This window comes from Oncorhynchus nerka, linkage group LG11 (genome assembly GCF_034236695.1).
Source record: "Oncorhynchus nerka isolate Pitt River linkage group LG11, Oner_Uvic_2.0, whole genome shotgun sequence".
In the NCBI taxonomy this organism is placed as follows: domain Eukaryota; kingdom Metazoa; phylum Chordata; class Actinopteri; order Salmoniformes; family Salmonidae; genus Oncorhynchus; species Oncorhynchus nerka.
The window spans coordinates 66,972,371-66,988,615 of record NC_088406.1 but is presented as its reverse complement, the minus strand read 5'-3'; the positions used below and the strand labels follow the sequence as shown (position 1 = coordinate 66,988,615).

Genomic DNA, 16,245 nt, shown 5'->3' with positions numbered 1-16,245 from the left:
CCACAAAAGTCGCGGCCCTTGCAGAGCAAGGGGAACAACTACTTCAAGGTCTCGGAGCAAGTGACGTCACCGATTGAAACGCTATTAGCGCACACCACCACTAACCATTTCACATCAGTTACATTAGCAGCATGCTTAGGTTCATTGTCCTGCTGGAAGGTGAACCTCTGTCCCAGTCTCAAATCTCTGCAAGACTGTAACAGGTTTCCCTCAAGAATTAACCTGTATTTAGCACCACCCATAATTTCTTCAATTCTGACCAGTTTACCAGTCCCTGCCGGTGGAAAAACATCCCCACAGCATGATGCGGCTACCACCATGCTTCACTGTAGGGATGGTATTCTCGGGGTGATGAAAGGTGTTGGGTTTGCGCCATAAAGTGTTTTCCTTGATGGCCAAAAAGCTACATTTTAGTCTCATCTGACCAGAGTACCTTCTTCCATATGTTTGGGGAGTCTCCCACATGCTTTTTGGCAAACATCAAACATGTTTGCTTATTTTTTTCTTTAAGCAATGGCTTTTTTCTGCCCACTCTTCTGTAAAGCCCGGCTCTGTGGAGTGTACGGCTTAAAGTGGTCCTATGGACAGATACTCCAATCTCCGCTGTGTAGTTTTGCAGCTCCTTCAGGGTGATCTTTGGTGTCTTTGTTGTCTCTCTGATTAATGCCCTCCTTGCCTGGTCTGTGAATTTTGGTGGGGGGGCCCCCTCTTGGCAGGTTTGTTGTGCCATATTCTTTCCATTTTTTAATAATCGATTTAATGGTGCTCCTTGGGATGTTCAAAGTTTCTGATGTTTTTTTGTAACCCAACCCTGATCTGTACTTCTCCACAACTTTGTCCCTGACCTGTTTGGAGAGCTCTTTGGTCTTCATGGTGCCACTTGCTTAGTGGTGTTGCAGACTCTGGGGCCTTTCAGAACAGGTTTGTATATATACTGAGATCATGTGACAGATCATGTGCCAGATCATGTGCCACTTAGATTGCACATAGGTGGACTTTATTTAACTAATTATGTGACTTCTAAAGGTAATTGGTTGCACCAGATCTTATTTAGGGGCTTCATAGCAAAGGGGGTGAATAAATATGCACGCAGCACTTTTTATTTTTTTTGAAATAAGTTTTTTTTTTTTCACTTCACCAATTTGGACTATTTTGTGTATGTCCATTACATCAAATCCAAATCTATTTAAATTACAGGTTGTAATGCAACAAAATAGGAGAAATGCCAAGGGGGGTGAATCCTTTTCAAGGCACTGTAGTTGGGTGAGAAAAACAATCGATTTAATACATTTTGAATTCAGGCTGTAACACAACAAAATGTGGAATAAGTCAAGGGGTATAAATACTTTCTGAAGGCACTGTATATCTTATTTTTTCACCACATTTCCATGAATTTGAAATGCGTGAAGCCTATTAAAAACACGTACCTCTTGTGTCAGTCTGCAGAGGCTGCAGGTCCTGGGGTCAAGCAGGAGAGGTCTGAAGGAGGGGAGGACCCACGGCACAGCAGAGACATCCAGACTGGATCAGCGACTGGAGTGGCGCCCCCTGTAGCCACGGCGGAACCCAACACCACCCCAGCGCAGCCTAGGACCCAATGCAGCATCACGGAGGTCAGTGGAACGCCGAACGCCGCCCTCAAGTCAGAGACGGACACCGAGACTTTAACAGGGCTGGGACAACTGGGCTGTCCTCCTGCTCCCCGCTCAGAGAATTTACTTTACGGTAGCCCAAGGATGGTTCTATCCCATCAGGACTCAGGTGACTCGATACAGGCTGGCAATGATCCGTCTTGTTCATATGCTACAGAGATACCTGGTGACATGCCTGTGGGCTTAGATACACAGACTAATCCAATGAGAGGGGAAATGAACTTGTACAGTAGTAGTGTATACTCTGAAGGGCACCTAGAAAAGAAAGAGGTTATAGTGGTAGATGAGGTGAAAGTGGAGGGTGATGCACCTCTGACATGGAATGTAGACGAGACTCACTTAAGAGAAGGACACTCACTAGGCAACACCAGTGACTTAGACTACAATGTGGTGACCCACTCCCCTTTACTCACTTTCAGGGATCGTGACCCAGTGTCCACGTCGATGGCACCTTCTGATTCACACGGTCGCATCCTTTTCGATCAGGTATTGAACTCAAACAAAAGGAATAGAGCTAAGGGTCAGGGAGGGGGAGACATATCAGGCAATAGTAAAGAGAAACGGTTCCTCTGCATGTTCTGTAACAAAGCCTTCAGCTGCCCCCAGAAGGTGGAGATTCACCAGAGGGTCCACACAGGGGAGAAACCCTTCAGCTGTACCCAGTGTCACATGCGCTTCGCCCAGGCTTGCACCCTGAAGAGGCACCAAAGGGTCCACACGGGGGAGAAACCCTACAGCTGTACCCAGTGTCACATGCGCTTTGCCCAGGCTGGTAACCTGAAGATGCACCTGAAGGTCCACACGGGAGAAAGGTCTTCTGACATTTAGATAAAATCCTGCATTAAAGACTGATGAATTGTCATTGTTGTCAGCATAAAATATCCACAGATGCATTTGGAATACTGAGTAACATATTTCAGTGTTGAATATTCCTGGGTAGAATATTTCATCCAGTGTGATATATAAGCCTAAAAACTCTGTTACATGTTGTGTTTATACTGTGTAAGCTATATGTTGGTCACAAATGCCTATTTCATTTCTTCAATTCAACTTAATTTTTTCCACAAGAAAATGAATTCAATTTATCAAATTCATTCAGTTTTTTGTTGAGACGTGTGGTTTTCACATGGTGTATTTAACACTTGTTTCTGTTTAATAAACACAAAATGGGACTTTCATTGAGACTTTTAGTATACATCACATCTGATCTCACCCTATTCTTTATTAACACAATGTTTTATAACCAATATACACTTACTAAATATATCTAAGACTTGCCCCATAACATGAAGTAAAATGTTAATGTTTCAAACATGCATACTGCCTCCAGCTCACACTGCAAGTGGTGTGTGATGCACTGAATGGCGAATGGGAAGTGCGCTTCAATTACCAGTTGAGAATTAAAAACAGTATCTCTATGTAATAGTGACCAACACTTGCATGTGCGGTGCGCTTTTAACAGCGTTTTCCCGCTAATTGCATTACGGAAAGAAAATTCGCACACTACCTTGTGCACATTGCTGTGCTTTATGTGAAGAAATAATAGTTCATCAACATTTTAAGCTAAACGTTCTGATCTGTTGCATCAGCCTCATTGCTTTAAAAAAATGTTGATGTAGCCGAGGCCTACTGGTTGATTGACTTTGATCTTTCGTCCCACAACTGTCCCAGAGTCTGTTAGGAATAGGCTATTTCTTTCTCGCACAAAACAACAAGCTGACCAATAGAATAGGTACTCTTTTCTACTATTGGGGATAGTAGATTGACATAGGCTAGTGATAATGCGGTTTGACTTTTCTTCAGCCAACAAGAAGAGTATCAATGTGGACAGTTATTCTAACATCTTCAATGTGCGCATCGGAATTCGGTAAGACGGATGCACTTCTATTGAGCTGAATGACAAATGTCTGAAGTCTGAATAGTATTAGGTCAGAGCCCGAATCCACACAAAAAAGTGAGTGCTGACCTGCATCCGTTTTGCCTTTTAGATCATAATGAATAAGATTATATGTACAGATCCTAGATCAGCACTCCTACTCTGATACATGTTGTCTTATATGTGGGACCACGTCTTTTGAATTATCAAACCATTAAAGACTGCCAAGTAATCAAATCAACTAACATGTTTGCATAGTACTCATAGCAATCCCTCATTGCCCAATCAGAAGATGCTCCATATCAGATTTCTAAGTCCAACATCCTCTCACTCTGTATCTCTTACAGTCAGTAGACATAGAGGATGGGAAGCCTGATCTGCTGCTGGTCAAAGAAGAGACCGTAGAGGATGGACCAGAGAGCATTGATCTGCTGATTGGACTAAAGATGGGGGAGCAAGGTAAGGGAGAAATACTGTACATATAACCTACATACAGTAATAGATCTTCAATGGGAATAGTGATGCACCTGGCTATTGGGTTGTTCCACCAATTAGGTGGTTTTTGAGTAGTGTAACTTGGCGTAAAAAATAAAGAACACATATTCAATTGAATAAAAAAACACTTTTTCCCCATCTAAAAAAAAAGCCTATTAAGTACCAAATAAAGTAACATGGTTGACCATAACAGGGTTTAGAAATTCATCTTAAATCAGTCATGAATCCCCTTGTGAAGGGGAATGGTTGGCTAAACATGACTGTTACCATGGTTACTCCATGATAGTCTTAAATAAATAGTCTCTACAAGGCAGAATATTGAATAAAATTATATTAGAAATTTTCCCAAAAAATAGTATTTTTTTTAAAAATCAACATTTTGGCTTGTAGAGGTCTTGAGTGGAAACTTTCCTGATCCAAATGCACATTTCTGCCCGACATTGAATTACATAGAGCCTTCTTCAGCCTAGGGGAATGGACCCTTCTTATGTGCAACAGGAAGGGACAATTGAATGCAAGCTTCACAAAAAACAAAAATATTTCTAGCCTATCTATAGGTAACAGAGTTGATGTGTTAAGCTCGACCCATTCAGTTTCCCAACACAAAACACCAGAATATGTCCAAAAAGAGTAGAACCAGCTCACCTGATTTTACACTATGATTTCACGATTATATGTTCAATGTCTTTTGAAAATAATATTTTTTTACTGTAAAATTAGGGACATTAAAAAAAATGTTTACCTTAAAATGAATCACTAATCACAAATAATAATGAAGGAGCTCCCACATATGCTGAGCACTTGTTGGCTGCTTTTTCTTCACACTGCAGTACAACTCATCCCAAACCATCCCAATAGGGTTGAGGTCAGGTGATTGTAGAGGCCAGGTCATCTGATGCAGCACTCCATCATTCTCCTTCTTGGTCAAATAACCCTTACACAGCCTGGAGGTGTGTTTTGGGTCATTGTCCTGTTGAAAAACAAATAGTCCCACTAAGCGCAAACCAGCTTGGATGGTGTATTACTGCTGAATGCTTTAGTAGCCATGCTGGTTAAGTGTGCCTTGAATTCTAAATAAATCACTGACTGTCACCAGCAAAGCACCATCACACCACCTCCTCCATGCTGGGAACCACACAGGTGAAGATAATCCATTCACCTACTCTGCGTCTCACAAAGACAGTGGTTGGAACAAAAAACAAAACAAACAAAAAAATCGCCAATTTGGACTTATCAGACCAAAGGACAGATTTCCACTGGTCTAATGTTCATTGCTGGTGTTTCTTGGCCCAAGCAGGTCTTTTCTTCTAATTGGTGTCCTTTAGTAGTTGTTTCTTTGAACCAATTTGACCATGAATGCCTGATTCAATCTGTCTCCTCTGAACAGTTGATGTTGAGATGTGTCTGTTACTTGAACTCTGTGAAGCATTTATTTGGGCTGCAATCTGAGGTGCAGTTAACTCTAAAGAAACGTATCCTCTGCAGCAGAGGTAACTCTGGGTCTTCCTTTCTAGTTGCGGTCCTCATGAGTCAGTTTCATCATAGCTCGATGGTTTTTGCGACAGCACTTTAAGAAACTTTCAGAGTTATAGAAATGTTCCGCATCGACACAGCAGAGAGAAAGACTTTGGTGCACATATCTGGACCTATGTGATGTAGTACCAACTTTTCGGGGACCACTTTTGGCTCTTACGTGCTAGTTTCATAACTACTGGCTACAAATTATACAAAAGTACCAGAGAATCTCTTTAAAGAGTGGCCTATCGGGCCTCCCGAGTGGCGCAGTGGTCTAAGGCACAACATCGTAGTTGCAAGCTGTGCCACTAGAGATCCCGGTTCGAGTCCAGGCTCTGTCACCTGTCCGTACAGGGGTTGTAGTGATGAGACTAACTACCAATTGGCAACCACGAAAATGGTGAGAAAAACAGGTAATAGGAAAGAAAGAATAATAACTTAAAAGTTGCCAATCCACTTAAATCCAATATTTCACAAAAAAAAAGTCTTAAACTAGTCATATTTTGGTCATATGGCATCCTGATCAGAATAAGACCATTATATAACATCATAATGACATGTGCCTGTTGGTATGGAGTACTGTCTCATGTGGTCTCACCCTCTCAGGCCCCAGAGCTTTATCAGGGTGTTTGAGTGACTGGAGTGGGATTTTTTTTGTTTTTGTGGAATAATGTTATTTTCCCTATCCCCAATAATATCATGTCATTTTCTTTTGTCTATTTTCTTCACCCCATCCAGTTGGTGGCGGCAATATACCTTTTGCGTGAAATTCGCAACTAAACCTCACCTAAGAAGTAGTAAACGGAAGTAAGCGTTGACCAGTTAACATTTTCACATTAGCGTTTTTATTGTTGCCATTTAGACATTTATTAAACCCATGGAACTGAAAATATTACTAATTTAACTACATAGCATCACGTACTTGCCCCAGGTAGTCTTTGATTCGCGTTTGAGACAGGACTTGGTTAATGTTGTCTAGGTAAAGTTAGCTGCTAACGTTAGTTAACAATGGCTGACAGTGTGGTTTTTCACACTCAAATAGCCTCCATTATGGAGGTACTAGCGAATACAGCCGTGGCAGAGGTCTGTAAACTCGTAGATGACGACTATGCAGTGTTTCGTTTTGAAATAACTCAAAACCAGAAAGAAAACAGGGCGTTGCGAAGGAAACTACAGCTACTGGAACTGAAGGTGGCACGGGAGCGCGTCTTCGCCAGTCGTGTCAAGATTATTGACCAGTACAGAGGAATGGCAAGAGGTACATTTTTCAAGGCCCAGGCTGCGGGGGCTGCCCCGTTCCCCTTTGTGCATGTGTGTCTTTAGATGTGTTAATCAGAATTGTATCTTGGTACATTTTTGGATAGTTAGTATGCAATAATTCACCTGATTACTTAGCTACCTTTCCCGAAGACATAATAGGGTCGTCTGCCCCCAAAATGAGCTTAACCAAAACCATCACATTGTTTTAAGCGAGTAAATTATAGATAATGCAGTAAATCAAGAATCTGTTTATGATATTGGGTTGTTCCATTTGATTTCAGTCACTTTTTGACCACATCCCTTTTGATTTGAACGAAACTTTCTATACATATTTGCTCATGGTAGAAGTGGTCAGAAAGTATTTAGGAGATAGATGTGCTCAAAGTTGACGAGTTTTACATACCCTACCATGAAACATCCATGTCTAAATCACTGGAAAATTAAAGTGATGGAGTTGTATATAATGTAAAAGCTTACAAACAGGGTTGTCAAACTATTTAATACTTTATTTATTTTAAAACTTTTTTTTACCATTAACGTCAATTATCTAAAAAGGCTAAAAACAGCTACTTTCTCAGAACGGTTAATTTCTGACTACTTCTAATCATGGGCAAATGTGTATAAAAGTTTAGTCCAAATTAAAAGTTGTGCTGTCAAAATATAATTGAAATTAAATGGAAAGACATCTACAATATCATCTAACTTGATTTACTGCATTTTCCATTATTTACTAATTGAAAACAATGTGATGCATGGAACATAATCAATAGTATATCAAGAAGTTATATCCTTGCCAATTTTAGACCATGTCAATAGTGTATAATATACCTTGAAGCATTGACCGTAGCTAACCTAACCTCTTTTCCCCCAATTACTGTCTCGGGTGAAGGAGATCTCACTGGAGGCCACAGGAGCTTTGTGAAGCCAGCGGGACACAATACACTGATAGATGACCAACCAGTCACTGTTGATGAGGGGAGGGGAACCTCAACCCAGCACATTATCGTGATCGAGGTTAGTGTAATAGTATTGCATTAAATATTACAGTTACATTGTAAATCAAATGTGTCTGTTTATTTAAGTAAGGCTCCCCTCAGGTATTCACTGTACAACATGTACATTGAAAATGGCGCCGGAAAAGGCTGACGTTTTACATGTCCCCAACCGATAGTGTTTTTGTTAGTTTATTTGCGTGGTTTGTAACTTATTTTTTAAACTTATTTTGTACATATTGTTTCTTATGACCGAAAATAACTTCTGGACATCAGGACTGCGATTACTCACCACGGACTGGCAGAATCCTTTTTTTCCTTTGAGTCTGACTCAAATGATATACTGCTTTTTCAGGAACAGGCCCAGATCCCCGTGATTTGCGTGAAGAGGAGGCAGAGAAAAAGGAGCTAGAGGGCAGGCTGCCTTCAGAGAATTCTTAGATGATTGAATAAAGCCCCAATTCCTTCCATTCTGTTAGCAAACATGCAATCTTTGGAGAATAAAATCGATGACCCACGCGGAAGATTAAATGACCAACGGGACATTCAAAACTAATGTCATGGCTGAACGACGACACTATCCACATACAGCAAATCCCGCTATGCCCTCCAACGAACCATCAAACAAGCAAAGCGTCAATACAGGACTAAGATCGAATCATACTACACCGGCTCTGGCGCTAGTCAGATGTGGCAGGGCTTGCAAACCATTCGACTACAAAGGGAAGCACAGCCGAGAGCTGCCCAGTGACACAAGTCTACCAGACGAGCTAAACTACTTCTATGCTCGCTTCGAGCCAAATAACACTGGAACATGCATGAGAGCACTAGCTGTTCCGGAAGACAGTGTGTCACTCTCTCCGCAGCCGATGTGAGTAAGACCTTTAAACAGGTCAACATTCACAAGGCCGCAGGACCAGAGAGATTACCAGGATGTGTACTGCGAGTATGCGCTGACCAACTGGCAAGTGTCTTCACTGACATTTTCAACCTCTCCCTGTCCAAGTCTGTAATGCCAACATTTTAAGCAGACCACCATAGTGCTTGACCCAAGAACACTAAGGTAACCTGCCTAAATGACTTCCAACCCGTAGCACTCACGTCTGTAGCCATGAAGTACTTTGAAAAGGCTGGTCAAGGCTCACATCAGCACCATTATCCCAGAAACCCTAGACCCACTCCAATTTGCATACTGCCCCAACAGATCCACAGATGATGCAATCTCTGTTGCACTCCACACTTCCCTTTCCCACCTGGACAAAAGGAACACCTATTTGTGAAAATGCTATTCATTGACGACAGCTCAGTGTTCAACACCATAGTGCCATCAAAGCTCATCAATAAGCTAAGGACCCTGGGACTAAACACATCCCTCTGCAACTGTATTCTGGACTTCCTGACGGGCCGCCTCCAGGTGGTAAGGGTAGGCAACAACACATCAGCCACGCTGATCCTCCACATAGGGGCCCCTCAGGGGTGTGTGCTCAGTCCCCTCCTGTACTCCCTGTTCACTCATGATTGCACAGCCAGGCATGACACAACAGTGGTAGGCCTGATCACCGACAACGACGAGACAGCGTACAAGGAGGAGGTCAGAGACCTGGCCGTGTGGTGCCAGGACAACAACCTCTCCCTCAACATGAATAAGACAAAGGAGATGATTGTGGACTACAGGAAAAAGAGGACAGAGCACTCCCCCATTCTCATCGATGGGGCTGCAGTGGAGCAGCTTGAGATATTCAAGTTCCTTGGTGTCCACATCACCAACAAACTAACATGGTCCAAGCACACCAAGACAGTCGTGAAGAGGGCACGACAAAACCTATTCCCCCTCAGGGGACTTAAAAGATTTGGCATGGGTCCTCAGATCCTCAAAAGGTTCTACAGCTGCACAATCGAGAGCATCCTAACTGGTTGCATCACTGCCTGGTATGGCAACTGCTCGGCCTCCAACCGCAAGGCACTACAGAGGATAGTGTGAATGGACTAGTACATCACTGTGGCCAAGCTTTCCGCCATCCAGGACCTCTATACCAGACAGTGTCAGAGGAAGGCCCTAAAAATACTCCAGCCACCTCAGTCATAGACTTTTCTCTCTGCCTCCGCACGGCAAGCGGTACCGGAGCGCCAAGTCTATGTCCATAAGGCTCCTGAACATCTAATCAAATGGCTACCCAGACTATTTGAATTGCCCCCACCCCCCCTTCTCCCCCTCTCTTACACCGCTGCTACTCTCTTATCATTTATTCATAGTCACTTTAATAACTCTACCTACATGTACATATTACCTCAACTAACCAGTGCCCCCGCACATTGACTCTGTACCACCGGTACCCCTGTATATAGTCTCACTATTGTTATTATGCTGCTGCTCTTTAATGACTTGTTACTTTTATTTCTTAGGGGCTCGTAAGTAAGCATTAACTGTAAGGTCTACTACCCCTGTTGTGTTCGGCGCATGTGACTAATAAAATTTGATTTGACATCCTCATTTATCTGCCATAGGGGAACTTGTAAGACTCCCCTAGGACATTGTTATACAATTCAACTCATGTACTGGTAACAACCTCCTCTTCTTGTGTCAGTCTGCAGATGCAGGTTCTGGGGTCAAGCTGGAGAGGTCTGAAAGAGAGGAGGACCCATGGCATAGCAGAGACACCCAGACTCGAGCAGCTGTAGAGCCCCATGTAGCCACAAAGGACACCCCCACCATCGCCCCAGCACCGCCCAGGACCCGACGCAGAATCACGGAGGTCAGTGGAACGCAGAACGCCGTCCTCAAGTCAGACACCAAGACTTTAACCGTAACACACAGGCTCCTACACACTGGATCTGACCACAGATCAGACCCAGAGAGACTGGGGCTGGGGATACTGGGCTGTCCTCCTGCTCCTGGCTCAGAGTATTTACCTTACGGTAACCCAAACCCGAGGACTGCTCATTCCCTTCGGGATTCAGGTGATGCATTAGAGACTGGCAATGATCGGTCTTCTTCTTACGCTACAGAGATGGACCCTGGCATCATGCACTTGGGCTTAGAGACACAGACTGATCTGTCTAAAGGGGACTGGAACCCCTACCGTAGTAGTGTATACTCTGAAGAGTCCGAAGAAAGAAATAAGAAAGGGGAGGGTCTGGTCATAGATGAAGTCACTGTGAAAGTGGAGGGCGACGCTCCTCTGACATGGAATGTAGATAAGACTCACTTAGGAGGACACTCACAAGGCAGAGATTTCTTAAATTACAGGGAAAGCTTAGAGACAAATCCAAATGTCACAACCCACTCCCCTTTACACACGGTCAGGGATCATGAGTCAGTGTCCATGTCGATGGGACCTTCGAAGTCACAGGACCGCGTCCTTTTCGATCAGGTATTGAACTCAAAGGGCCAAAAGGCTAAGGCACGGGGTAGAGGAGCAACATCAGGCAAAAGTAAAGAGAAGCGGTTCTTATGCATGTTCTGTAACAAAGGCTTCAGCTGCCCCCAGAAGGTGGAGATCCACCAGAGGGTCCACACAGGGGAGAAACCCTTCGGATGTACCCAGTGTCATATGCGCTTCGCTGAGGCTGGCAACCTAAAGAAGCACCAGAGGGTCCACACAGGAGAGAAACCATTTGGCTGTACCCAGTGTCACATGCGCTTCGCCCAGGCTGGTCACCTGAAGAGACACCAGAGGGTCCACACAGGGGAGAAATAATACAGCTGGTCCCAGTGTGAGAACAGATTCTCCAGCCAGCACCAGCTGAAGATGCACCTGAAGGGCTACGCGGGTGAAAGGCGGTTCACCTCTACGCAATGCGGGAAGAGGTTGTCAGAGATGAGCTACCTCAGAATACACCAGTTGAAAAAATCATTCCACTATAGCCTCTGATGTTTAGATCAAACACTGCATTAAAGTTTAATTTTCATTATTGTCAGCAGAAAATCATTTGGAATAACCAGAGTAACAGATTTCAGTGTTGAGTATTCCTGTGTAGAATATTGCATCCAGACATTGTGTGATATACACTGAGTGTACAAAACATGAAGGATACCTGCTCTTTCCATGCCAGACTGACCAGGTGAATACAGGTGAAAGCTTTGATCGCTTATTGATGTCACTTTTTAAATACACTTCAATCAGTGTAGATGGAGGAGTAGAGAGGTTAAAGAAGGATTGTTAAAGCCTTGACACAAGATACATGTATGTGTGCCATTCAGAGGGTGACTGGGCAAGACAGAATATTTTTATATAATTAAGTGCCTTTGTAAGGTGTATGGTAGTACAGTCGGAGTCATTGAAACTCGTTTTTCAACCACTACACAAATTTCTTGTAAACAAACTATAGTTTTGGCAAGTCGGTTAGGACATCTCTTTTGTGCATGATACAAGTCATTTTTCCAACACTTGTGATACAGTGAAATAATCTGTAAACAATTCCAGTGGGTCAGAGGTTTACATACACTAAATTGACTGCCTTTTAACAGCTTGGAAAATTCCAGAAAATTATGTAATGGCTTTAGAAGCTTCTGATAGGTTAATTGAAATCATTTGAGTTAATTAGAGGTGTACCTGTGGATGTATTTCAAGGCCTACCTTCAAACTCAATGCCTCTTTGCTTGACATAATGGGAAAATCAAAAGAAATCAGCCAAGACCTCAGAAAACAAATTGTAGACCTTCACAAGTCTGGTTCATCCTTGGGAGCAATTTCCAAAGGCCTGAAGGTACCACGTTCATCTGTACAAATAATTGTACGCAAGTATACACACCATGGGACCACGGACGTGTTCTGTCTCTTAGAGATGAACGTACTTTTGTGCAAATCCATCCCAGAACAACAGCAAAGGACCTTGTGAAGCTGCTGGAGGAAACAGGTACAAACGTATCTATATCTACAGTAAAACGAATCCTATATCGACATAAACTGAAAGGCTGCTCAGCAAGGAAGGCACTGCTCCAAAACCACCGTAAAAAATCCAGACTATGGTTTGCAACGGCACATGGGGACAAAGATTGTACTTTTTGGAGAAATGTTCTCTGGTCTAATGAAACTAAAATAGAACTGTCTGGCCATAATGACCATCGTTATGTTTGGAGGAAAAATGTGGAGGCTTGCAAGCCGAAGAATACCATCCCAATCGTGAAGCACGGGGGTGGCAGCATCATGTTGTGGGAGTGCTTTGCTGCAGGAGGGACTGGTGCACTTCACAAAATAGATGGCATCATGAGGTAGGAAAATTATGTAGATATATTGAAGCAACATCTCAAGACATCATTCAGGAAGTAAATGCTTGGTTGCAAATGGGTCTTCCAAATGGAAAATGAATTAAGCATACTTCCAAAGTTGTGGCAACATGGCTTAAGGACAACAAAGACAAGGTATTGGAGTGGCCATCACAAAGTCCTGACCTCAATCCTATAGAAAATGTGTGGGCAGAACTGAAAAAGCATGTGCGAGCAAGGAGGCCTACAAACCTGACTCAGTTACACCAGCTCTGTCAGGAGGAATGGGCCAAAATTCACCCAACTTATTGTGGGAAGCTTGTGGAAGGCTACCCAAAACGTTTGACCCAAGTTAAACAATTTAAAGGCAATGCTACCAAATATTAATTGAGTGTAGGTAAACTTCTGACCCACTGGGAATGTGATGAAATAAATCATTATTTCTACTATTATTCTGACATTTCACATTCTTAAAATAAAGTGGTGATCCTAACTGGCCTAAAACAGGGAATGTTTACTAGGATTAAATGTCAGGAATTGTGAAAACTGAGTTTAAATGTGTTTGGCTAAGGTGTATGTAAACTTCCAACTTCAACTGTAGATGACAGGCGCACCGGTTTGTGTCAAGAACTGCAACGCTGCTGGATTTTTCACGCTCAACAGTTTTCTGTGTGTATCAAGCATGGTCCACCACCCAACGGACATCCAGCCAACTTGTAGGAAGAATTGGAGTCAACACGGGCCAGAATCCCTGTGGAAAGCCTTTGACATCTTGTAAAGTCCCTACCCCAACAAATTGATGCCGTTCCGAGGGCAAAAAAGGGAGGGGGTGCAACTCAATATTAGGAAGGTTTCAATGTTTTGTAAGTACTGCGTTTGATTCTAACATGTATTGACTCAGGGGTTGAATACTTATCTAATCAAGATAGTTTTATTTTTCATTTTTTACTTACAAATGTTACATTTTTCTTACACTTTTACAGAGTTTTGTGTAGATCCTTGGAGGGGAAAAAAAGGACAATTTAATCCATTTTAATTCCACTTTAACAACAAAATTTGGAAAAAGTAAAGATGATATTTTGTGTTTGTACTGTGTAGGCTAAATTATGTTCACAAATGCCTATTTCATTACTTCCATTCAACTTAATTTTTTTCCAAAGACACTTTTGTTGAGAAAATGAATGCAGTTTGTCAAGCAGATTTGTAGTGGAGACGTGCATGTTTGGTTTTCATATGGTGTATTTAAAATTAGTTTTGTTTAATAAAAACAATGGGACTTTTCATTCTAATACTTAAAAAAATACTTGACTCTCTTTAGTATACACTGCATCTTATCCTACCCTATTCTGTATACACTTGACAGCACATTGTAACCAATATACACCCATACACTAACAAACACCTACTGTACATTTCAAAATAGTTAAGTCTATTGATATTTATGTCCACCATGATGGGTTTAACAACAATGAAGTCATTCTGTAACTACAGTATAGGACTCAAACGTAGTGGGGATGGGTAAACACTCCATGTTGAAAGTGTGTTTATCTGTGTATACGTACCTGAGGGAGTGTATGTCTGTGTAATCTGTCTCTACTAGGAGGAGGAGGGTCCAGAGGTGCTGCTGGTGAAGGAGGAGGGTCTGGGGAACCCTGAGGGGACCATGGTCATGGAGGACAACCAGCCTACATCTCCTCCTAAACCCACAGAGGAACTAGCTGAGCAGCACAGGACCACACAGTCTCACTGAGGTGAGCCCACTGTGAACTACTGTCTGAATGGTATTAGGTCAGAGCTCGTATCCACAAAGCCTCTCAGAATCAGAGTGCTGTTGTCTTATCAAACCATGAAAGTGTGTAAAGTAATCAAAAACTAACATGTTTGCATAGTATTCATAGCAATCCCTCATTGCCCAATCAGATAATGCTTCATAGCAGGGTGCTCATATCAGATTTCTTGATCCAACATCCTCTCACTCTGTATCTCTTAGTCAGACATGGAGGATGGGAAGCCTGATCTGCTGCTGGTCAAAGAGGAGACAATAGAAGACGGACCAGAGAGCATTGACCTGCTGAGTGGACTAAAGATGGGGGAGCAAGGTAAGGGGGAAATAATTACAGCATAGAGCAACTTATGTTTGCATACAAAAACACACATCTTAACTTGACCAGGTAATTGACCAAAGAAAAATCCATATGTAGTGTTTTCTCTGACACGTTTGTAAAGTCTATCTTCTAACCTCCTTCTGCAGGTGGTTGGCCGGAGGGCAACAGATTAGACTGGGTGGCCAACTTGGATTCCAAGACTCAGACGGGTGCAGCCAAGGTCCCAGGGGACGACACCACCGAGCAGGCCAGGACCAGAGACCAGAGTTAATCTCCCAGTGTCTGGTGGAAAGCAGACTAAACCAGGATTTCCTCTAGGATTTTGCCTGTGCTTAGCTCCATTCTGTTTATTTTTTATCCTGAAAAACTCCTGTCCTTAATGATTACAAGCATACCCATAACATGATGCAGCTACCACTATGCTTGAATATCGGGAGAGTGGTACTCAGTAATGTGTTGTATTGGATTTGCCACAAACATAACACTTTGTATTCAGGACAAAAAGTTAATTGCTTTGCCACATTTTTTGCAGTATGACTTCAGTGCCTTGTTGCAAACAGGATGCATGTTTTATTTATATTCTGTACAGGCTTCCTCCTTTTCACTCTGCAATTAGGTTAGTATTGTGGACTAGCTACAATGTTGTTGATCCTTCCTCTGTTTTCTCCTATCATAGAGCCATTAAACTAACTGTTTTCAAGTCACCATGAGCCTCATGGTGAAATCCCTGAGCTGTTTCCTTCCTCTCCGGCAACTGAGTTAGGAAGTATGCCTAACTGTATTTTTGTAGTAACTGGGTGTATTGGTACACCATCTAAAGTGTAATTAATAACTTTATCATACTCACAAATCATGTTAAACCCTATTATTGCATACAGAGTGAGTCTATACAACTTGCTAAGCATATTTTGACTCCTGAACTTTAGGCTTGTCATAAAAAATCTAAATGTAATCAATTTTAAATTCAAGCTGTAACAACTAAATGTGGAAAGAGTCAAGAGGTGTGAATACTGTATTTTAAAGAAGTGAGCTCAGCTAACCTGTCAGGGGATGGGCAGAGGGAGAGAACGAGAGAGGAGCACCCTGGAGTGCTGGATATGAGGGAGGATGTAAATTATGCATTGAATGCACCATTTACCATGGC

General features: G+C 42.5%; 2 protein-coding genes across 3 annotated transcripts in view; both read left to right on the top strand.

Moving 5' to 3' along the window:
- Positions 1 to 2,828, top strand: part of LOC115137417 (uncharacterized) — a 32,065-nt gene extending 29,237 nt beyond the window's left edge. The window contains exon 8 of the mRNA XM_029673735.2: positions 2,262 to 2,828. Within this exon, the coding sequence (XP_029529595.2) occupies positions 2,262 to 2,480 (219 nt within the window). The 3' untranslated portion in view covers positions 2,481 to 2,828. The remainder of the gene's footprint in view (positions 1 to 2,261) is intronic.
- A 3,503-nt stretch (positions 2,829 to 6,331) lies between these two features.
- On the top strand, positions 6,332 to 15,806 carry LOC115137431 (zinc finger protein with KRAB and SCAN domains 8-like). Of its 2 annotated transcripts, XR_010465152.1 has the most exons (6): positions 6,332 to 6,796; positions 7,688 to 7,812; positions 10,376 to 10,543; positions 14,597 to 14,747; positions 14,987 to 15,095; positions 15,248 to 15,806. XR_010465152.1 is itself a non-coding variant. In XM_065024841.1 (3 exons), exons 1-3 carry the CDS (start codon positions 6,547 to 6,549, stop codon positions 11,486 to 11,488), a joined length of 1,488 nt encoding a protein of 495 aa, XP_064880913.1. In that variant the 5' UTR covers positions 6,332 to 6,546; the 3' UTR covers positions 11,489 to 14,285. The 2 variants fall into 2 exon arrangements, 1 of the variants encoding a protein (XP_064880913.1); XM_065024841.1 differs by lacking the exons at positions 14,597 to 14,747; positions 14,987 to 15,095; positions 15,248 to 15,806 and having other exon boundaries at positions 10,376 to 14,285.
- Positions 15,807 to 16,245: the final 439 nt, after the last annotated feature.